This window comes from Fusarium fujikuroi, chromosome FFUJ_chr02 (genome assembly GCF_900079805.1).
Source record: "Fusarium fujikuroi IMI 58289 draft genome, chromosome FFUJ_chr02".
Taxonomy (NCBI): Eukaryota; Fungi; Ascomycota; class Sordariomycetes; order Hypocreales; family Nectriaceae; genus Fusarium; species Fusarium fujikuroi.
In genome coordinates, this window is record NC_036623.1 from 2,471,176 (window position 1) to 2,492,866 (window position 21,691).

General features: G+C 48.3%; 8 protein-coding genes; 5 read left to right on the top strand and 3 right to left on the bottom strand.

Moving 5' to 3' along the window:
- Positions 1-3,909: 3,909 nt before the first annotated feature.
- On the top strand, positions 3,910-5,079 carry FFUJ_04547 (uncharacterized protein; the record flags this gene model as incomplete). Its single annotated transcript, XM_023572154.1, has 1 exon — positions 3,910-5,079. The coding sequence occupies one exon, from the start codon at positions 3,910-3,912 to the stop codon at positions 5,077-5,079; it is 1,170 nt and encodes a 389-aa protein (XP_023426332.1).
- Positions 5,080-7,571: 2,492 nt separating this feature from the next.
- On the top strand, positions 7,572-12,200 carry FFUJ_04546 (VPS15-like kinase; the record flags this gene model as incomplete). XM_023572155.1 has 2 exons in its annotated part: positions 7,572-7,785; positions 7,837-12,200. 2 exons carry the CDS (start codon positions 7,572-7,574, stop codon positions 12,198-12,200), a joined length of 4,578 nt encoding a protein of 1,525 aa, XP_023426333.1.
- A 510-nt stretch (positions 12,201-12,710) lies between these two features.
- Positions 12,711-13,675, top strand: FFUJ_04545 (related to U2 snRNP protein A`; the record flags this gene model as incomplete). XM_023572156.1 has 5 exons in its annotated part: positions 12,711-12,789; positions 12,873-12,913; positions 12,961-13,221; positions 13,273-13,407; positions 13,460-13,675. 5 exons carry the CDS (start codon positions 12,711-12,713, stop codon positions 13,673-13,675), a joined length of 732 nt encoding a protein of 243 aa, XP_023426334.1.
- Positions 13,676-13,937: 262 nt separating this feature from the next.
- FFUJ_04544 (uncharacterized protein) lies at positions 13,938-14,622 on the bottom strand (the record flags this gene model as incomplete). XM_023572157.1 has 4 exons in its annotated part: positions 13,938-14,230; positions 14,282-14,372; positions 14,422-14,507; positions 14,559-14,622. 4 exons carry the CDS (start codon positions 14,620-14,622, stop codon positions 13,938-13,940), a joined length of 534 nt encoding a protein of 177 aa, XP_023426335.1.
- Positions 14,623-15,355: 733 nt separating this feature from the next.
- On the top strand, positions 15,356-18,061 carry FFUJ_04543 (related to chloride channel; the record flags this gene model as incomplete). XM_023572158.1 has 5 exons in its annotated part: positions 15,356-15,535; positions 15,587-15,602; positions 15,654-15,935; positions 15,995-16,062; positions 16,109-18,061. 5 exons carry the CDS (start codon positions 15,356-15,358, stop codon positions 18,059-18,061), a joined length of 2,499 nt encoding a protein of 832 aa, XP_023427169.1.
- Positions 18,062-18,246: 185 nt separating this feature from the next.
- On the bottom strand, positions 18,247-19,118 carry FFUJ_04542 (uncharacterized protein; the record flags this gene model as incomplete). XM_023572159.1 has 4 exons in its annotated part: positions 18,247-18,579; positions 18,628-18,663; positions 18,713-18,809; positions 18,946-19,118. The coding sequence occupies 4 exons, from the start codon at positions 19,116-19,118 to the stop codon at positions 18,247-18,249; spliced, it is 639 nt and encodes a 212-aa protein (XP_023426336.1).
- Positions 19,119-19,784: 666 nt separating this feature from the next.
- On the bottom strand, positions 19,785-20,256 carry FFUJ_04541 (probable TFIIA subunit; the record flags this gene model as incomplete). XM_023572160.1 has 3 exons in its annotated part: positions 19,785-19,937; positions 20,001-20,148; positions 20,210-20,256. 3 exons carry the CDS (start codon positions 20,254-20,256, stop codon positions 19,785-19,787), a joined length of 348 nt encoding a protein of 115 aa, XP_023426337.1.
- A 501-nt stretch (positions 20,257-20,757) lies between these two features.
- On the top strand, positions 20,758-21,416 carry FFUJ_04540 (probable PPA1-H+-ATPase 23 KD subunit, vacuolar; the record flags this gene model as incomplete). XM_023572161.1 has 3 exons in its annotated part: positions 20,758-20,882; positions 20,940-21,248; positions 21,305-21,416. 3 exons carry the CDS (start codon positions 20,758-20,760, stop codon positions 21,414-21,416), a joined length of 546 nt encoding a protein of 181 aa, XP_023426338.1.
- Positions 21,417-21,691: the final 275 nt, after the last annotated feature.

Below are 21,691 nucleotides of genomic sequence, written 5' to 3' on the forward strand. Positions count from 1 at the left end.
AGGAAGATCGTGCATGGGGAGGGTATGACAAGGGTTTTTGATGAGAAACCAGATAAAGAATTTTTTCCCGTCGTCTAGAAGAAACCAAAGAAGCGGTAGTCTATAACACATCGTTAATGAGTCCCTGTAGACCATGGGTTTGAAACGGAGGAAACGTCGAATTTGTCTCTATAATTTTTAAAATGAGATAACTGCAGTGATAATGGCATCTTGCAGAACCGCAACAACACCCATGGGTGGATCATGGATGTACCTACAGGAAAGTCTTAGATTGGGTGGTACAAAGCGTCATTGACAACAGCAGAGGACCTGTCTATCACCACCACAAGCTTTGAGAATGGTCTGCCATAATTACATACATATCAGACTGTCCCTGGGGGAACGCTCTCTGACTATCAAGTGCCAACAGTCTTGTCCTACCCGAAGTTTCAAAGCAATCAAAGAAGGGAAATAATGTAAAGGTGGGGTGCAGGGGTCTAAGTTCGTCAAGGGTTAACAGCCAAACGTAGGTTATACAAAAAGCAAAAATTCTGAGCTTGACATCAGACTATAATACATACATACGCGTTGGCCGATAAGCTCCAGATCGAATCGAGAAAACCATCATATCATGAGAATGAGAATGAGAGAGTAAAATAAGCGAAAGTGATCTCGGGAGGTTTGGTATGCAAACAAACACGGCATTCTCGTAGATCCATTGCAATGTCCTACAAGCGCAAGAATCACCCGATTTAGGCTTCGAGGGCGATGTTCAACAACCTCCGTGTTTGTTTTCTCCTTTCCGTCACCGAAGGTTCGGCACGAGGGAATGTCTTGCGGATATTGTGAGAGAAGAGCCATGAGCAGCGGGCCGAGGGTTGGACAAGGCGAGATGCGATCGACGGAAGAGCGGTGCGTTTATTTGTTTCTTCTTCCATTTCTGAAGGATTCGTGCAACACGATAAGTTGGTCATGTCATATCATGCATGAACACTTCTTTCGTGAACAGGAGAATCCGCTGTGGCCAGTGAAAGAGGAAACTCCTGTTGGTCTGTGTTTACATAGTATTCAGTAATAATAGCGGCAACAGTGTATGATCTGAATCCTTGCGACTTGACTTGTCATGCATGAGCCTGTCTGTGCCAGAGAGGGCATCATGGGCCGTGGCTCTACTCAACAGCTCCACATGATCCCCGCTGGAAACATTCCCCGTTTACGAGTACGCAGTTTTTACAACACAGTATATATCAGCCAGAGAGAGGTTGATTGATGATATCCGAGTTGCCTGCAGCGTGGCTGATCATTGGAGAGACTACTGGGTTCGAGAAATTCTGTCTCATTTATGGTGAGCTAGACGTCAAAGCACAAAGCGAGACCCATTGACAGTTTTGTGTCAAAAATCAACACCAAGCCACAAACAACTAGACGCACAATTAGCCTATTAGCTCGACTGAACTAATCCCGAACCCTTAAAACGTCAGTCACATTTCTCTCCCCAATGCATTTCATTGCGTGGCATCCCGCACATCTCACACTTGCCTGAAGTTGACCCCCGTGGCATATCTCGCAAGGGTCCTTGTTCAGTATGTACAGTACTCAGGTTGATTGTTTCCGTGATGGTCTCTTTTAGAGTTCAACGAGTAGGCCGTCTTCAATGCATGGCAACATGAGTATCTCAAAGCATCACGGGTACAGTTGTCAGTGTATCAACAATGTCACCTCATGATTACTTGCATGTTTCCCCTAACCTCTTCTCCACTGTTGGGGAGACCAGACGGAGCTCCATCTTGATCCATCCTGACGACAAAAATAGCCAGGTAAGCTTGGTATGCACCTAGAGCGTCAATTAACTCGCTACTTTTTTGACACCCTGATTTTTCTTGCTCCTCAAAGCCGACATCAGCCAAGGCACTGCAAATAGCCAGGCCTGCACCGTGCCGCCGCGGCCGTGATTCCTGCCGCCCAGCCGCCGTTGTCCATCCTCCGACAATCCCTGTAATGGAAGAATCTTTCTTTTCCCATCTCAACTTTGCCAAAATTCCCCTCTCACTGAATCTATGCTCTGCTTTGCTATTTCGTGCTCAAGGGTGTAGTACGAGTGGTATGTAGTACATGCATTTTGTATGTAATATGCAGTGTGCTAGAGAGTTCCTCTGAAGTACACACTTGTTGGTGGTGTAGGGGACATTAATGCTACACGCCCCTGACCCCCTAGAGAAACACCCCGTCTTGTAGGCTCGTTCGCTCTGTTTACCCTTCTCCTCGCTCTTCCACTCTCTGCAGCGACCTTGCTTTACCTTGACCATGACCTTGAACCATGCAATGCCAATATGCATTGCATCTGCATCTGCATCTTTCTGCTGCTACTGTGCTGCAATAAAATCTCTCGCCATCCCCATCCCGCCTTTTCGCTCGCATGGTATCCATACCACCCATGTTCATGCTTGTTCTGCTCCCCTCCCTCTGACACCAACCCTCTCTCCATCTTGTTCTCTTTTTCGTTTATTGGGCTACGTACAGGCTTAGGTTATCACTCTGCATCTCTAATTGCCTGTCTTTCCCTTCGTCCTCTTTCTTTCTTTCTCTCTTTCTACACCATCCCATTCAACCTCCTCCTCCTTCTCCTCTCCTCCCACTGCAGCCGATCTCTTCTTGAATCTCGGCTCCTTGGCCCCTCTTCTGTATTCTTACCCTTCGCCTCTACCGCTTCGGGGTTTAAATCGTTGCAACTCCCGCGCCCTAAGCAGCAAACTCTCAGCCAGCTTCAGCCCTTAACCGGCCTGAGCCAAGCTCAAACTCCCCCGTCATTAGTGGACTGTGGCTTGCCCTCGCCCGTCCAGAGACCATTCAGCCAATCCGAGGAGCTTAGAAGGCCACTGGAAGTGCAAGATCGGATAAGACTAAAACCCTAGACAGGGCTGTTCGGATCGGGTCTATTCACCCTGGGAGTCGTTACTTGGACTCTCTAAAACGCTTCAATTCCCGTCTTCCGCGCTCTCTAGCTTCCATTCTTCCCCGCCGCACTCCCACTACCCACCCGGTCACTTATTCCCTAGAAGGCCTGAGCCTCCGTCCGACCTGCCGAGTCCCTTGCCCTGTTGAGACAAGACGACACGAGACGAGACGTAAGCAATCAATTGAGGAACCGCTCACAGTGGACTTCTCACAGTTGCAAACCTTGCTTTCACCTCCATCTTCATCTCTTCTCCGAGGCCTCAGCTGTTGGTTCTATTCTCTCCACAACCAACACCCAAACATCGCGCCAGGTTCGTTCCATCTTAGTGGACCCAACAAGCGTCAGACCAGGCCTGAACCAAACCAAGTCCAACTCGAATCATTTCGTTTCAACCAACCAGCCTTGGCTCTTTAATCTTAAACACCTGCAACATCCTCTATTCTCCTGCAACTTTGGAAATTCGACTTCAAGCTCTTTGACCCTTTTGCCCAATTCATACCAAGTTGCATTGACTCAGTTGTACACCTTTCTACCCTTTCTTATCCAGGGAGAACCTTTGTATCATCTAACGACGCCTACGACGATTACGACCATCACGAGACAAAAGAGGACTGATACGAGTCTCACCCAAGAAACGATCCAATTTCTCTGCCTCTGTCCCACCTGGGTGCTATGGTGCTTGCTTTATCAATTATTTCTCACTGATTCTATTTGATACCCACGAACTGGACTTTGATCCATCTGACTCAACACGAAACACTGTCGATCATCCTACCTTTATTTGCCACCAGGTCCCAATACAACTCAAATCTCCCAACTTACCTCATTCGCCGCAAGTCTGCAAACACATAGCTCCCCAGCTCTAGCATATATTGCCATTCTTCAATCCGACAGCTAGGGAGTCGGGTGAATATCACCTGGCCCCTATACCTTTAGCCAACACGGCTCCACCGCTAGAAACCGACTTCCGCGACATGGCTATGGATGCGCTTAAGAATCTTGTCAACAACGTTCCGGACTGGTTACAACGACTTGACGACCTCAGTGGCCAGATCGACCGACGCCAGGCCGAGCTGGCCGCTGTTGCTGCCGCAGAGGGCAAAAGTGCGGAGACAAAGTCGCTTCGCAACAAAGGCTCAACCGAGTCACTCAAGCCTAAAGATGATCCTCCAGTAGTTCACGCCGAGGCTCCAGCGAATGAGGACATCCTCGAAGATGGCACAGGCGACAACATAGCACAGACACCAGTCAAGCCCGAGACACCTAAGGTGCATACCCCAAGCCCAGGTTCTATTCGTCAACAACAAGAGATCATCAAAGCCGCACAAGCTAGAGCACGAGCTCAGGTCAGGAAGAAGCCCAAGTCGCCATCCATGATGTCTAACGAAGACGCCCCTGCCGCTTATCGAACACGGAGCATGATCATTGTCTACTATGATAGCTATGTTCAGAGCTTCTTTGACGATCTTGTGAGGTTCGTCTCGTCAAGTCGAAACCTAATGCGCAAAGCCAAGATGGCCGCAAGAGTTGCCCAGATCAAGAAGCTTGCGGAGCAAGACGTATCAGAGGATGGAAATAATGACGACGCTCTCCCTTCACTTCGATACATGAGCAGCAGGCGATTCGGTCCTATGTCAATATCCCGACCCGGTGCCGGCGACCAACCACCAGACGTATACGATAAGCTGGACAAGGGCCTCGAGTTTGTCCAGAGTATGTGTGAGCACGGTGCTCATCAGTTCCTTCGCGATGGCGACTGCAACGACGAGATCAGTAAAGTACAGAAACGACTGACTGAGGTTCTTGAGATGGCCAAGACAGAAATGGAGCGCGTAGAGCGCGAAGAGCCTGAATTAGCAAAGGAAACAGGCGAGATGGGCAAAGTCCGGACACGGCGGCCCATAAGTATGCGCCGCGACATGGCCGTCGGCCTCAAGGAAAGTAGCCCGACACCCACTAAGGAAGAGAACAAGTTGGAGCCCGCGAAGCTCGAAACTGCCGAACCTATTATCCCAGCAGATCCCATGGCACCTATGGCTGTGGATCCAAATATCATGGAAGCCGACGAGGGCATCGATGTCGAAATGGAACTTCCCAAACTACATTATCGGTCAACCCGGGCGATGCGCAGCCGTGGACTATAGCGTGGTCGCGAGTCGTGTGCCTGGGCCATCATTCTCGAAGCACCATAACGAGAAGCTCAATTGTTTAAGGTGCTCTGCTTTCAGCATCGCTCATGTTACTACTCATTGAGATCATCATTGGCGTCACGGACCGGGGAGAAGAAAGCTTCAAAAGGGGAAAAAAAAACTCACTGGAATTTGTTTTGGTTACTTCCATCTGCTGGAAAACGGAGGACCGTCTTCCACCTTTCATTTATATTTATCACGAAGCGTGAGCATTGTGTCCGTATGGATTGGCTTTGTATCATATACTAGTTGTTGATTCTCACTTTGGAGCTTATCTTATGTCAAAAGAAGGACCATTCATAGCGTCGGGGTTGCTGCATGCTCTAAGGATTTCAAGGGACTTGGCTGTATTTCTGATTACTCTTTTCTTGTTTCATAGTTCTATCTAGGTTTGTGGTCATGAACAATGGGAATCTCGAAAATGACGTTATACAACTCGCGTTTCCCTCGTTTTCGCAAGAAATAAAAGATAGATTGGAACTCGCCTTTCATTTAAAGGACATCTCAGCTTCTTACATAGGAAGTAACTCAGAGTACTTACCTAAGCACTATACTAAAATTTACCTGAACTTATGAACTTCATAAAAGAATGGCATATTCTTAGTAAATTTTGTCAAATTATTAGAGACATTTATAAACTTAGGTAAGTTTTAGTATAGTAGTTAGGTATACTGAGTTGTCGAACCCTTTATCTTCCATTCGCCTTTTCAGCCAATAAATGAAGGTCATCAAATATCTCTTGGGGCCCTGTAAGCAAACAGGAAGCTTTCAGAGATTGGGCATTCGAGCCAGAAAGACTTCATGAAGGTCTCTGCTACGAGTTGACAAAGAAGAGATCCCAAAGGACCTAAGCTGATTTGGGGAACGGGTAAGAATACACCCCTTAGTTGCAGGCTGATATGCCTGGCGACGGTTCCTCATCATCATCATCAGCAAACTCATGATTTAGCCACTGTGGCCACAGGATTCCAAGAAACGAACCTTCAACTCTTCTGTGCTATGCAGTTTACTCCCCGAAGACTGGAGTAGGCCGAAAGGCGTCGCTGTGATATGAAAAGGGGGCTGATTTCTGAGGGTTGTTGTCTACTTAGCAATATTAGTGCTCATGGACTCTGCCTATGGTAGTAAGTGATCCAATTGATGTGCAAACTACATGGTAGTTTTTTGAGACTTGCTAGTGTGCTTTGTGATTTCTGCTGAATGCTAGAATTGATGTCGATGCAGTCGAGTATGAATCCAAGAAAAAGCGCTAAGAAGACTAGTTGTTGTCAGAGAGATTCAAGACTGGGCGAACCAGCAGTTTGCCTTTGAATTGACCAAAAGAGAGAGAGAGAGAAATAAATCATGCGTATATTTCGGAGTTCTTCGCTCAATTATGGGAGAGGCCACACACAGTCGTCGGATTTAATGTCAGATGAGAAGCGTCCTAACAAAAGAGATCAACGAGCACTTCATCAGGACACATTTTTAGTCTGGTGAAAGACAAAAAAGCTCACAATGCATATAAATGATGAGTAACAGCTACCATTTTATCGCTTTTGTACAACTCCAGCCACGAGGTGCCAAGAATACAAGCCCGTTTCTACGCAAGTCAACAGGGGCGATGACCAACATCGGGTCGTGGCTTTATTATCACCTGAAACTTGAGCACTGTTACTGTTAAGGAGAGCCGATTCACAAATCGAAGTTCGGTTGTTTGTAGTTGTCTCTATACGAGAACCAGGATCAAAGTGACGAAAAGCTTGGTGAGTTGTGGGTTATAGCATCATTCACATGCAGTGAGAGCTATGTGATTATCTGAACTTGAGGTTTACAGAGACTTGGGTCGATTAGCATTGATTCATGTTGTTTGGAGATGACTGTTTACTTGCTATTCTGACATGACATCCCAATCGTACTTCCAGGACTTAATTGCTTACTCTGTGAATTTTGATTCGGTAGATTTATTCTTCCATGAACTGTGTAGTCTGGCTTATGGATCGTGAATTATGTTTAGGCATGCTTGGAGCAGGTTGCCAACAACACGACCTACGGCATGGAAATGACTGCGTCTTTACTCACCTTGGGTGGCAAGCGTGATACCAAAGAAATCGAATTGAATGATGAATTACTGTGATTTAAATTCTTCATATTTTCGCTGGGTAGAGCCTCAGCTGGATTCACTTAGACGTGTTTTAGTGGGGCATGGTCTTCCGCGTGCACCTGCCTCCGTATGACGTCCCTCGTAGGTAGTGACAAGCTTCCCTCCTGCATCAACCACGGTTTGTTACCTCCCATACCTAAACACCTACGTTAGGTAACCTCAACGTTGAATTAACGTATCGCAGCTTAAGCGCTACCTTATATTCTAGACGACGTATACCTGCCATTTCACTCTTTCACAATGACGATAGCTTCGTGCGTGGCTGATCGATAGCTTTCACGATTCCCTAGGCCCCCACCAAATCATGGGTCAAGGGTTCTCCCTCGCGACGCCGTCTGTCGGCTCCGCAGGCATCGATATCTCAGAGCTTAGCGATGTTCACTTCGAGAAGAGCATAGGAAATGCGAGGTTCATGAAGTCTATTCGTGGGCGTCACGAGAATGGTCTAGTGCTCGTCAAGGTCCTGGTTAAACCGTATGCCGACGTCAAGCTACAGCAATACAAGAAACAGATAATAGGTAAACCTTGGGCGTTTTCAATACACCCAGAAATCTTCTAATCAAAATTAGAGCAGAGTAACGCGATAGACAAAATCCCCAACACCCTCGGATTCCAGCGCATTATCGAGACTGAGACCAATGGCTACTTGGTCCGCCAGTTCCTTTACAGCTCACTATACGACCGAGTCAGCACTCGACCGTTCCTCGAGGACATCGAGAAGAAATGGTTGGCCTTCCAGCTGCTTTGCGCTCTTCGCGATTGCCACGCACGCGATGTCTACCACGGCGACATCAAGGCTCAGAATGTCCTCGTGACCTCGTGGAATTGGTTATACCTCTCCGATTTCTCCTCCGCCTATAAGCCTGTGATGCTCCCCGACGACAACCCGGCGGATTTCTCTTACTTCTTCGATACGTCGGGCCTCCGAACCTGCTATGTCGCCCCCGAGCGCTTCTATGCTTCTGGAGAAGCGCCGCCGAAGAATGCGAAAATGACATGGGCAATGGACATCTTCAGTGCTGGCTGCGTTATTGCGCAACTGTTTCTTGAGTCGGACATCTTCAGCCTCGCACAGTTGTACAAGTATCGGCGCGGCGAGTACGACCCTGTGATTACGCATCTGAGCACCATCGCAAACAAGGACCTCGCCGATATGATAGCCCACATGATTCAGCTTGACCCCGAGAAACGATACTCAGCAGACCAGTACCTGGAGTTCTGGAAAGGCAAAGTATTTCCACACTACTTCTACAATTTTCTGCACCAGTATATGGAGCTCATAACAGACCCTTCATCTGGCAACAGTCCCATGTCAGGCACTTCGAAAAATCTTGGAGAAGCTGATGATCGAATCGATCGTGTATTTTACGACTTTGATAAGATCTCATACTTCCTCGGTTATCAGCTTGAGAAACGTACCTCAGACGAACTTCAGCCGCCGCCCAGGCTGAGCCTATCGCATTTCCCAGTGAGACTTAACATACCGAATCACAACCATACCGTATCTTCCGAATTAGAGCCACCAGAAGATGATGGAACGTTGATATTCCTGACGCTGATTGTGTCTCAACTAAGAAACACTGCGCGGGCATCTTCACGAATCCGCGCATGTGATGTACTCCTTGCCTTTTCTGAACGACTAACTGATGAAGCCAAGTTGGACAGAGTTTTGCCATATCTAATGACACTTCTTGTCCCAGATGAGACAGATCTAGTGTTGATTGCTGCTATTCGAACCATTACCCAGCTTTTGCAGCTGGTGCAGACAGTCAATGCATTCAACTCTCATGTCCTGGTAGAGTATGTATTGCCTCGCATGGAAATCGCGCTGGGGTCTAGATCAAGGGTACCCAGTTCTTTGGTCAGAGCAGCTTATGCTTCTTGTCTCGGCAGTCTTGCGACTACTGCACAGAGATTCCTCAATATGGCCTCAAGCCTTCGAGCTGATGGCTCGATGCCTATTACTGATCCTGAAGTCGAACCTGGAGCGGATGCCAAGGCCAATTTCGAGAGCGTCTTTGACAACGCCGGGCGACAGCTTTTTGAGGTTCTTGAGAGCCATTCAAAACAATTGGTAGAAGACCCGGACATTTCGGTTCGCAGAGCATTTTTGGCCTCCGTACCCGAGCTATGCCTCTTCTTCGACCATCATTCAAACGATGTCCTCCTTACTCATCTTAACACATATCTGAATGATCGAGATTGGACGCTGAAATGCGCATTTTTTGATACGATTGTCGGTATCGCAGCCTTCATCGGAAGCACGAGTTTGGAGGAGTTCATGCTCCCCTTGATGATACAAGCCTTGACTGATCCAGAGGAGTACGTGGTACAGGCCGCTCTCCATTCGCTTGCTCAGCTCGCTGGGCTTGGTTTGTTATCAAGGCCCAAGGTTTGGGAGCTAGTTGACCTCATCAGCCGATTCACGATGCACCCAAACATCTGGATCCGCGAATCAGCGGCAGAATTCTTATCAATGTCGGCACGGTACTTACCACCTGCTGATATGAGGTGCAATCTGATGCCTCTTGTAAAACCGTTCCTGAAAGTGGAGGTTCTCTCAGACTTTTCCGAGCTCAACATACTTGATGCTCTCAAGAGGCCATTGGCTCGAAATGTCTTTGACCAGGCTATAACGTGGGCCTCGAAGACAGAACGCGGTATCTACTGGAAGCCCCTGCAACAGCTCAAACCATTGTTGTTCGGCTCTAAAGGGTCAACATCAAGCCGTGCCTCTCGGGACTTAATGCAAAGCTCCATGGGGCGAGTGGCTCGAAATGACGAAGATGAGCAATGGTTGACAAAACTCAGAAACCTCGGGCTCAAGCATGAGGATGAGTTGAAGCTCGATGCCCTGCGTGAATTCATTTGGCGTCTAAGTAAAATAAAGGCGCGTGATACTCCGACATCAGATGGTGCCACATCCAGTGGTGTAGTATCTCTCAAATCATTGGGAGTCACTCCTCAGACGGTGTTCTTCAATGACGCGCCACTTCGAGATCCCAATGCAGTCGTGGATCTTGAACCACCAGCGGAGCCTTACACAATTGCAGATGCCCTCTTGGACGCCTCCATGACTATTGACGACTCGGCTGGCGGAAAAAAGAGGGTGAACAACAACCGACGAGTGCAAAGTGTCGGACCTCGTTCATCACGCCGTCTCCTTTCACCAACTAGCGCTGGTCGAACGCATACTAGAGCACCCTCCGCAGGGCAGCTGATGCAGACAGCCGACGATGGACCGTCTCAAGGAGAGCCACCTTCTAGAAATGCAGTGCGCCATCAGGCAAGCGCCCTGAGTCTCCTTGACCGCAAGGACAAGAACAAATCGATCGCACAAACTGGCACCACCGACGCGAATGCATTTGGTGAGGTTGAGGGGCCTTTTGCTCAGACTTCAGCCGACCAGCGAGCTTCCTCTGAAGGGAATGAAGGCGATACTACCGGCTCCCGGGTGTCGAAACATAGTTACGCAGGCAACGATCCAAGCATACAAAGAATGCTCGATAACATGTATGTTGATAACTTTCCTCGTGATGTTATCGAATTTGGGCCTATGGTCACCCCGATCAAGAGGAGCAAAGCAAGTCGCGCCAGTGTTCAACCTGGCGAGGAACCTTGGAAGCCGGTCGGACAACTTGTTGCAACGTTTTCCGAACACAAAAGCCCCATCAATAGGGTTTTACCATCCCCTGACCACGTTTTTTTCATCACTGGCGGCGACGACGGTACTGTGAGGGTTTGGGATACGGCTAGGCTCGAGCGAAACATTACACACCGTTCTCGTCAACTCCACAAACACGGAGATAGCACACGAGTTGTCGCTCTCTGTTTTGTGGAGAACTCGCATTGTTTTGTGAGCTGTGCATCTGATGGTACCGTTCACGTGGTGAAGGTTGACACCGTATCTGCTGGTGGCGTTATTAGGTATGGCAAATTGCGCGTTCTGCGAGAGTATCAACTACCAGATGGCGAGTTCGCGGTGTGGTGTGAACATTTTAGACAAGAATCGAACTCGATTCTTGTCATCGCTACTAACCGCTCAAGGATTCTTGGTATCGACTTGAGGACCATGAGTCTCCTATACACTCTCGATAACCCAGTACACCATGGAACGCCAACTTGCTTTTGCGTGGATAGGAAGCGCAACTGGCTTTGCGTGGGCACTTCTCATGGAGTTGTTGACCTCTGGGATCTGCGTTTCAAGATGAGGCTCAAGGGTTGGGGCCTACCAGGCAAAGGGTCAATCTACCGAATTTGCATCCATCCTACCAAAGGCCGTGGCAAATGGGTATGCATTTCTGGCGGTACTGGACATGGCGAGGTGACGGTTTGGGACCTGGAGAAAACCGTCTGCCGAGAAATTTATAGAACGAGTGGCAGCAAGGATGGACTCAAAGCGTATGAGCCATGGGATGTGGACGAAGATAAGCGAGAAGGCATGCTCGGACGATATGCTACTCACATCGAACCCAACGAAATCGCCAACGCCGATCGTGGAGTACGTGCCATGGTTGTCGGAACTGCAACTGCAGAAGATTCCAGAGACGTGAGACACGCCTTTATCGTCACTGGCGGATCAGATAAAAGACTTCGCTTCTGGGATCTGTCTCGGATGGAGAGCTCGTTCATCTACAGTGGGCTGTCCCCAGATCTACCTAAACCGACTTACACGACCTCGCACCCAACAACGGCGCTGACGTTGAACATGGAGCGTTTTCCGAGACAGGCTCCAACGGCCCCAAATGCTGGTTCTGGATCAAGAGGCAAGTCATCGACTGCCCGACCACCTCGATCGACAGTTATATCCCTGCAGCAACAACAGTTGCTGCAGTCTCACGTGGATTCTATTTTAGATGTGGCGTTGTTGGAGTTCCCATATATTATGAGCGTTTCGGTGGATAGGATGGGCGTCGTCTTTGTGTTTCAGTAGAGCCGGAATACAGCTGGTGACACGATGCAATTTATAAAAACATCAAGAGCAATCACCTTTTAGTTTGCTGGTAGCTTGTTTCTGGATAGAACAACTAAGCAAGAATTAGATTATTATTAACTGCTAAGCTTAGGTACATTGCAGTGTGTCCTATTGTAGTGTGCAGAAACAGTAAGAACTTCTAAAGAGGTGCTTAATATACGTGAACTCTTTCGAATATCCCGAACCACTCCCTATTCCGTGATTGACTGGTATATGTTGTAACTGAGTTGCTGGTCCCTGACTCTGAGTCTATGGTGGCTGGGGCCTGCCCGTGTGCCACTCTAAGCTCAAGCCACACGCGACACCAAAATTTCCCCCACGCCTCGTCAAGTCGCAGCCTTGCCTTACCATAAATCAACACTACCGACATTCGCACGCCCTTCCAAACAGTCTCCAAACTCGACCACGCAGCGAGCCAAATCCAAGCAACCGCATTTCTGAACCCGAGGTAACGGCCCCAAATCCAAGATGCGGCTCACCGCCGACCTCATCCGGGATTCCCTATCCTACCTCAACCCGCTCAAGGAGCGAGAGCTTGATCTTCGAGGTGCGTTTTGAAAAGAGCAGATGCTACATTTTTGATCTCTAGAGAGCGCAGAGTTGATACAATCGTCTTTGCGGCGTGAACAGGCCACCGAATTCCCGCGATTGAGAACTTGGGTGTCGCTGGTGTAAGTTCCAAATTCTCTGCCTTGTTGCTCTGTTGCTAACAGCTTAGCCTCACGATGCCATTGACTTCACAGATAACGACATTCAAGTACTGGGAAACTTTCCCTTGTCGCCTCGCATAACGACCCTTCTCCTCGCACGAAACCGCGTCTCAAGCATTCAGCCCTCTCTGGCTAAGGCCATTCCAAATCTTGCCAACCTGGTGTTATCGTCGAACAATCTGGCAGAGCTTGCGGATTTGGATGCGCTGGCGTCATTCCCCCGCTTGACGCACTTGGTACTGTCGGATAACCCCGTTTCCAAGAAGGAGGTCAGTTTGAGACGTGTCGATTGGTGCAGCAATGACTGATGCAAGATGCAGAACTATCGATACTGGGTACTGTGGAAGTGTCCTTCCGTGCGGTTTCTTGACTTCGAGAAGGTTAAGGAGTCTGAGCGGGAGAAGGCTCGCGAGCTCTTCGGAACTGAAGAAGAGCCAACAGCTTTGGCTTCAAAGGTATGGACATGGCCAATAATAAAACAGTTGCACGACGCTAACAACGACGCAGATCCAGGGTATCAAGACCACAACCTTCAACACCTCGACTGACGGCTCGGACGCACCCTCCAAGCTTTCCCGAATAAAGCTGACGGACGCCGAGAAGAAGCGACTACAGGAGCGTATCAAGAAGGCTACCAGCCTGCAGGAGATTATCGCGCTGGAGAAGGAGCTGAACGAGGGACGTCTGCCTTCTGGTATTCACGGAGATGCCATGGAGGAATAAAGCTTAACAACTATGATGGCTATGTACCACTTGTTTTGGGGATTGCAGAAAAAATACTATTTATTTCGCTTTCGCATTATGGCTATCGCTCCACCCTAAGAAATGAGAGTTGATGCCAAATATCAAGATTGTCATTTGTTTTGTGATGTACATCATGGTGATAGACCGCTTTTGTCCTCGTTTTCTAATTCAGCAGACTAACGGTCAACCCTGAAAACGCCTCTTTTGCCATGATTCATCCAGCAAATGAGCAATACCATAACTAGCCAGTCATTGCTACGTCTCCATCTCGATTCGCACCAGAAGCCTGTCTGAACTCCAACTCCAACTGCGAGTTCGGGTCATCCTGTCTATCATGATGAGCTATGGAGTTGCCGTTCACAAGAGGCTTGCCAACGCCGTTGGCTAGGGGAAACTCGAGCTTCTGGTTGGTATTGTCACCTTGGAGACGTGCCTGCGTGGCCTTAGCCTTGGCCTTGATGTTCTTGTAGGGAACAGTCTTTGGTACCACGTCTTCAAGAAACTCGAGGTTGTCATGGTGTGCAACAGCGCTTGCTATTGAAGTTAGAAGGGGTTGTTGAGCCAAGGATGAGGGAGCTGACTTACCGACATCCTTGTATTGGATGTTTCGACGAGGTTTGCGGTCTAGCTTGGCTTGGGTATGTGATTCTTCCGCAAGATGCTGAACAAACATTTCCTATGTCGTATGAGTATGACGGGGGTGAGAATGGGTAGCAAGCACATACGGCAGCGAGAGTTATCACGAAGGCTGCATTGTTAGAGCACAGACCGATATCTGGGTCTTGTGCGATGATCTTTTTAACTCTAGAGACTATCGTCATGTTAGGTTGGGACTGAAGAGCATGGTCAATAGGTAGCTTACGAGGGAGCTGATTCTGGCCTGTAGGCTCCTTCCGAGGAGGAATAGCAGTGGTGTTATAAGGCATGGCGGTAGTAGAGAAATTGCAGGGAAATGTGAAAAGATTGAGTGAGTCTGAGTGAGTTAGAAGAGCTAAACAAATGCATCGATGCGTGAGGCGGAGGACGAAGGTCAAAGTTGAGTACAGGGGTAAGAGAGTCGTAGGAATAACCAGAAAATACAAGGCAGGGACAAATAAACACCAGAATGAAGCACACGGTAAATTCAAAGTTGAGAATGACACTTGAATTGCACGACCATCTTGAAAACAGGAAATGTGAGCCATACCTTGACCACAAGCGAATTCTCCAAGAATTGTATCAGGGGCTGCGATTCGTTCGAGAGTTGGGAGTCGAGAATGAAGGAAATATGAGGGATATGCTTATAAAAGAGAAAATCGAAGGTTTTGCATCGATATCAATGGCTGATACGTCGAGTTGAATGTGAAATTACTGTTCTTGTGAAGCCAAGATACCTACAGTAAACGAAGAATGACATTCACTGATGAGGTCCGAGACGCGATGCTGCAACCACTAAACGCGATACTGTGGCTGAACCCAAAGCCACACATCAGCTGTCAGCATCCCTGTTGGTCACTATGACACTCACCATATAACAACGTTTACGAAATAAATAGCCTTTACCAAAGAAACAGCCCTCATCTTCGCCTCGCTAGCATTTTTAATCATTCAATCCGATCATCCCAACTTGCGCGAATTCAAAGATAGCGGTTGAGCGACAATGGTCGCCTTGCCTGAACCATGAACGTGCGACAATCATCCTTCAGCTTGGCGCCTCCTGGACCTGGACTTGAAAGACGTCCTTCGGTGGTATCGCGTTTATCCTCCGTCTTTTCGAATGCAGATCAAGAAACAGGGAGTGCAGCACGGACAGGGGCTGGGCTTATCGAGGAGGAGATTGCCGAGATTAAGAGATATGAAGTATGTTGTGGGACACTGGATATGCGGCTCTGTGCTAACTAGCTGGACCAGGACTTTACAACAATAGGTATGCGACTCGATCGACTACAATACGGACTCCGATACTGATACACGGCAGACTGGGTGCAAGATGCGGCGCGAGAGCAAGCTAAGCGTAAGGCGCGAAGAAAGCAAGCGGCCGGCCTCTACGATAAAGGACAGCCAGGCTGGCGATATCAGCTGTGGAGGAGTTATGATGCAGCGCAAGCCTGGATCGTGGTAACAATCATTGGTGTTGCTATTGGCTTGAATGCAGCACTACTCAATATCATTACAGAATGGCTCTCCGACGTCAAGATGGGCTACTGCGAGACAGGCTTCTATTTAAATGAGAACTTCTGCTGCTGGGGAGAAGAGAATGGTATGTGGTGTCCAGGCTACCCAGGGTATGATAACAAGAATGATGCTGATGCCAGACAGGCTGCGATCAGTGGCACAGATGGACTGGCTTCGAACCCTTCAACTATTTTATATATTTTGTCTTTGCAGTAAGTGCCAAGTCTTCATTCGGACTTGTTTATACTAACGGCATAGACTCTATTTGCTTGTGTCGCAGGCACCTTGGTTAAGTCTTTTGCACCATATGCTGCCGGTTCAGGTATTTCTGAGATCAAGTGCATCATTGCTGGGTTCGTTATGAAAGGCTTCCTTGGATGGTGGACTTTGATCATCAAGTCGGTATGCCTCCCCCTAGCTATCGCCTCTGGCTTGTCTGTTGGAAAAGAAGGCCCAAGTGTACACTACGCCGTGTGTACGGGAAATGTGATCTCTCGACTTTTCGACAAATACAAACGCAACGCTTCTAAGACTAGGGAGTTTCTGAGCGCCTCGGCAGCTGCCGGTGTCGCTGTCGCCTTTGGCAGTCCTATTGGCGGTGTGCTTTTCTCTCTTGAGGAAATGTCGAACCAGTTTCCTCTCAAGACATTATGGCGAAGCTATTTTTGTGCCCTGGTAGCGACAGCTGTTCTCGCTGCTATGAATCCTTTCCGAACGGGCCAACTAGTCATGTTCCAGGTCGAGTATAAGAACGACTGGCACTTCTTCGAGCTGCTATTCTACGTCCTAATTGGTATTTTCGGAGGTCTCTACGGAGCCTTTGTGATCAAGTGGAATTTGCGGGTTCAGTCATTCAGAAAGAAGTACTTGAAGGAGTATGCAGTTCTCGAAGCGACTTTACTGGCTGCGGGAACTGCTATTATTGCCTACCCCAACGCCTTCTTGAGGATAGACATGACAGAGAGTATGGAGATCCTCTTCTCGGAATGTGGGCGTGGAGAATCGTACCATGGTCTCTGTGAGCCTGACAAGAGATGGTGGAACATAATTTCACTGTTCCTGGCGACGTTTCTAAGACTTTTCCTGGTTATACTATCCTATGGATGCAAGGTTCCCGCTGGTATCTTCGTTCCGTCAATGGCAATTGGAGCGTCCTTCGGAAGAACAATTGGAATCCTTGTTCAAGCTATTCACGAAGCCAATCCCACCAGCGTTTTCTTTTCCGCATGTAAACCTGACGAGCCTTGCATCACACCAGGTACATATGCCCTGCTAGGAGCCGCTGCGGCACTCAGTGGCATCATGCACATCACCATATCTGTGGTGGTTATCATGTTTGAGCTCACAGGTGCTCTGAACTATATTCTCCCCACCATGATCGTCGTTGGAGTCACCAAAGCTGTCAGCGAATTGTTTGGCAAGGGAGGCATCGCAGATAGAATGATATGGTTCAGTGGAATGCCATTCCTCGACAGTAAAGAAGAGCACAATTTCGGAGTTCCTGTCTCAGCTGTCATGAGAACTTCTGTTGTCTCGATGCCCGTTCATGGGCTTACCTTGGGCGAGGTCCAGAGCCTCCTCGCTGATGATCGATACCAAGGCTTCCCCGTGGTGGAAGATAAACACACCAAGGTACTTGTTGGTTATATCGGCAGAACGGAGTTGCGATATGCCATTGATAAGATGAGTCGAACCTCACCGTTATCAGAGACTGCAAAATGCACATTTGCACCATCGACGGCAAATCTGTCCAGTACATCGCTCAACAACATCCATAGCGACTCATCTCACTCTTCAACTCTCGACTTTAGCCGATATGTTGATGCAACACCCGTCACGGCTCACCCGAGACTACCCCTCGAGACTGTCATGGAGCTGTTTCAAAAGATCGGACCTCGAGTCATATTGATTGAATATCATGGCAAGCTCACTGGTCTCGTAACCGTCAAAGACTGTTTGAAATACCAATTCAAGGTCGAAGCCGCCGAGAACCCCAAGGATGATCATCGTATCGAAGAGGGGCAAGAGCAACTTTGGAACCTTTTCCAAAGAGCCGGTAATTGGTTCTCTGGCCGAGTTTCAAGATACTCAGGAGGCCGGATTCGCCTGACAAGCACTTCTGGTAGCGAGCGGCCACTGGGGAGAGGGCAAATATTGGACGGTGACGAGGAGGTGCTCGATGAGGGTGTCGAGCTGGAGAGTCGGCGGTAATTGTATGACCATGTTGATTGCTACATTTTATTATCTGTTCCCATAGAGACGTGCATGATAAGCTGGTGTTCGGGATTGAATCTATTTTTGTTTCAACTTATGCTAAATATCTCAATTCTATCAAAGATCCAACAGCATGTCTCTCGTGGCATTCTGCACCACGACTGTGTGACTAGCCAGCCTGTCTATCGTGTTCTCTCATCCGACTCTCTGCCCAAATCAATAACATCCTCATCGTCATCCCGCTGTGCACCATCATCTTCAGTCGGCAAAGGAACATAACTCGGCCCTTCAGCAGCTGCCGCAGCACCAGCATCTTTAGTCTCATCCTTCCGTCCCACGATGACATTGCCTGCGACAAGAAGCGCAGCACCAGCCCACCACAGAGGAGGGAGAGCTTCTGAGAAGATCAAGGCACCTAGGACAGCGGTAACCATGAAGTTCGTGGATGTATTCAGGATGGAGACTTGAGTTGTGGACGTACCACGGGCAAGAGCTTGAGTAAACAGCGTCCACATCTGAAGCATATAAGTGCGTGGTCAGAGGTTCGACTGGAAGTCACTTACAACGCCATTGAATGTTAAATTGAGGACAAAGAATATCTGAAAGGTTTAGTTGTGAGTCGAGTAAGCGCAAAGGAGATCAACTTACCCCTCGAACGAGATATTCGGCTATGTGCTCATGAGCGGATAGGCCGATCAGTTTGGCAATGCTGTCGGATAGATTGGTGGTGAGTTGTGTAGTTGTCCTGAGTAAGTTAGCATACCTTGATCTTTTAAGCTACCTCTTTCCAACCTGAAGTTTCTATGATGCGATCTGCACTGTACACTTGGAATAGCCTCTACATAATCGTGGCTATAAGTGATATATGTCCTTGTACTTACAACTTTGCAAAAACTCCATTGAAAGCAGCACAAGCACCACTAGCAACTGCAAAGAACATCCATTGCGACCGCAGACTCCAATTACTTGGTGACGGCATCTCAGGGGAGGGTTGTTTCCGTAAAGGTGAAGAAGATGGAGGTCCAGCTTCTGGCTTCTGACGTTTACGGAGCATGGTCGTCGGATTCTTCGGAGGTCTTAGGTTGGTGAGAATGGAGGACCCCTGATGATGATGGATGGACTTGGCGTCCTTGTTAGAGGCTGAGAAGTGGTCTTTTAGTGGGGGGCCACCTGTCTTAGGCAGACGGGAGTCGCCCCTGGTTAGAGACGTTTTAAGAAGCCAGCCTAGGTAGGTAGAGGAGGAAACAAAACTCGGGGACTTTGATCCTAAATGGCAAAAAGATTTAGAAATTTAGGTAATTTAGTATAAATTTAGTATAGGTTTAGTAGAATTTTTACTGAGTTTATTTTAACACCTTATATCAAGGCCCGATATTTTCTTGCTCCCTGACGGGCCGGCTTCACCACCAGAATCCGGGGAAGTGAATTTATAGACGTCATGTTGCTGTTATCTCGCTATTCAGTAGAGTCCAAATAAAGCAATATAATATCATTCTCGTCTAAACTTCTGTTGACTGTGCATAAAACCAAGTCTAGTTTCCTAGCACTGAATCTAGTGCTAAACTTCTTGCCCACGATAAATCAATATCCTGTAACTGTAAAGAGCCAGGTTCCAAACGCCGCCCAATGCTGAAAAGCAGAATTTCGGTAGTTTCCCAATCTGTAAAAGTTGCAAATCCCTTTCTTCGTGTTCGATCGTGCGCATTCGTGAGTCGTTGACTTATTGTCCCTCGCCAGGCTTCTTGGCGTTGCAGCTAACAATCTTGACCTTGTTCGCCGTGACGGATTGACTCCCATTGTCCATTTTAAAGGTTACATTCTTGATCAAAAAGGTCCAGACTTCGTCGCAGAATCGGTAGGTGTCGAGGCTTCCCTGTAGAAGAGGTGGTTAGTTTTGGTCGAAGTACGTGCGCCGAGCTCGGAGGTGTTCGCCAACCTTGAACTGAAGTCTAGCCTTAACGTTCTTCTGAAGAGCCTCGGTGATTGCCTGATCAAAATTGCTCAGAATCTTCATAGCAAGTTGGGGGTTGATGCGCTCGTCGCTGATGAGATCATCAAGGGTATCTGTCAAAGCGAGACCAATGCTACAGTGATCCATGTTAGTCAGGCTGTCGCATAGCAGCGCATAGCAATATGGCGTAGTACCTGCTTCGACGGTACAGCTCATAGAAAGATTGCGCTCCGGTAGCCATGGTTTCGGTTTTGAAGTTCGGGCGCGAAAAGAAGGCGGTCGTTAAATTACTATTTTTGGTTTTGGGTGGTTGATAGTTTGTCAAGGGCAAGGTTGATGAGATGCATGTGCCTCGAGGGATGTACAAAGCGGGAATGACTAAGCGCGCCACAAACCACCAGTCAGCCTCGCATCATGTGACGTCGGTCCCAGTTATTCCAGTCCAGTTGCCTGCGTGCTGGACACGCATCGCAGCTTCAAGGTACCTTGAAACAGGAGCTCCTTCAAGCTCAGAATAAGCCACCTTCATCCGACCCAACGCTCACCATCGCCAACACATCAGCCCCTGGATCGTCGAGATAACAATTCGAATACCGTCGCAATGAGTCTGTACTATGGAGTGGGCGGCATTGGGTCGTTCTTGACTATCGTTGGAGCTTGTACGCGAAACCCGTTCCCCATACGCCTTGATACCTGGAGGCTTCATTGTGCTTGTTACTGACTATGATGCTGTCGTGCAGACATGCTCTTCACCGGAAGTGGCGAGTCCTTCGATATCGGCGGTTTTCTCGAATCAGTTTCGCCTTATACCTGGGCGACGCTAGGAATCGCGCTTTGTATCGGTCTCTCTGTCGTCGGCGCTGCATGGTGCGTATACCCTCAACCAACAGTCCTTATAGCACAGCTCTGACACATTGGTTTCAGGGGCATCTTCATTACCGGCTCGTCGATTCTCGGAGGTGGTGTTAAGGCCCCTCGTATCCGAACCAAGAACTTGATTTCCATTATCTTCTGTGAAGTTGTCGCCATTTACGGCGTCATCATGGCTATTGTCTTCTCGCAAAAAGTCGAGAACGTCTCTGGAGCCGAGCTCTACTCCGCAAACTCCTACTACACTGGATATGCCCTCTTCTGGTCTGGTATTACCGTCGGCATGTGCAACCTTGTCTGCGGTGTTGCCGTTGGAATTAACGGTAGCGGTGCTGCTCTGGCCGATGCTGCTGATCCTTCACTGTACGTCATATATCTAAAATCATCATAACTTAGACCAACTACTTATACGTCTCTAGCTTCGTCAAGATTCTTGTCATCGAAATTTTCAGCTCAGTGCTTGGCTTGTTCGGTCTTATCATTGGTCTTCTAGTCTCTAGCAAGGCCCCTGCCTTCGGCGAGAAGAAATAAGCCCGTCACCTATCCATTACCTTAGACGACATCATCAAGTCCGGCGGGTTTACCGACGGCACCACCTTGTGTGTTCAAAAGAGACGGAGCGCGTGCATGCATTGCGCCAATAATATTTGGTCAGGCGTTTGGAAGATTGGCTTGGTGGGACGTATTTTTGCTGTACCTGTACCAGTACCAGTATCATATGGAGGTGGAAGTGTACATCACGATGAGATTTGAATTACATGTTACTAAAGATTTTTATTTTATGCAGGCATGTGCATTGTATGTTT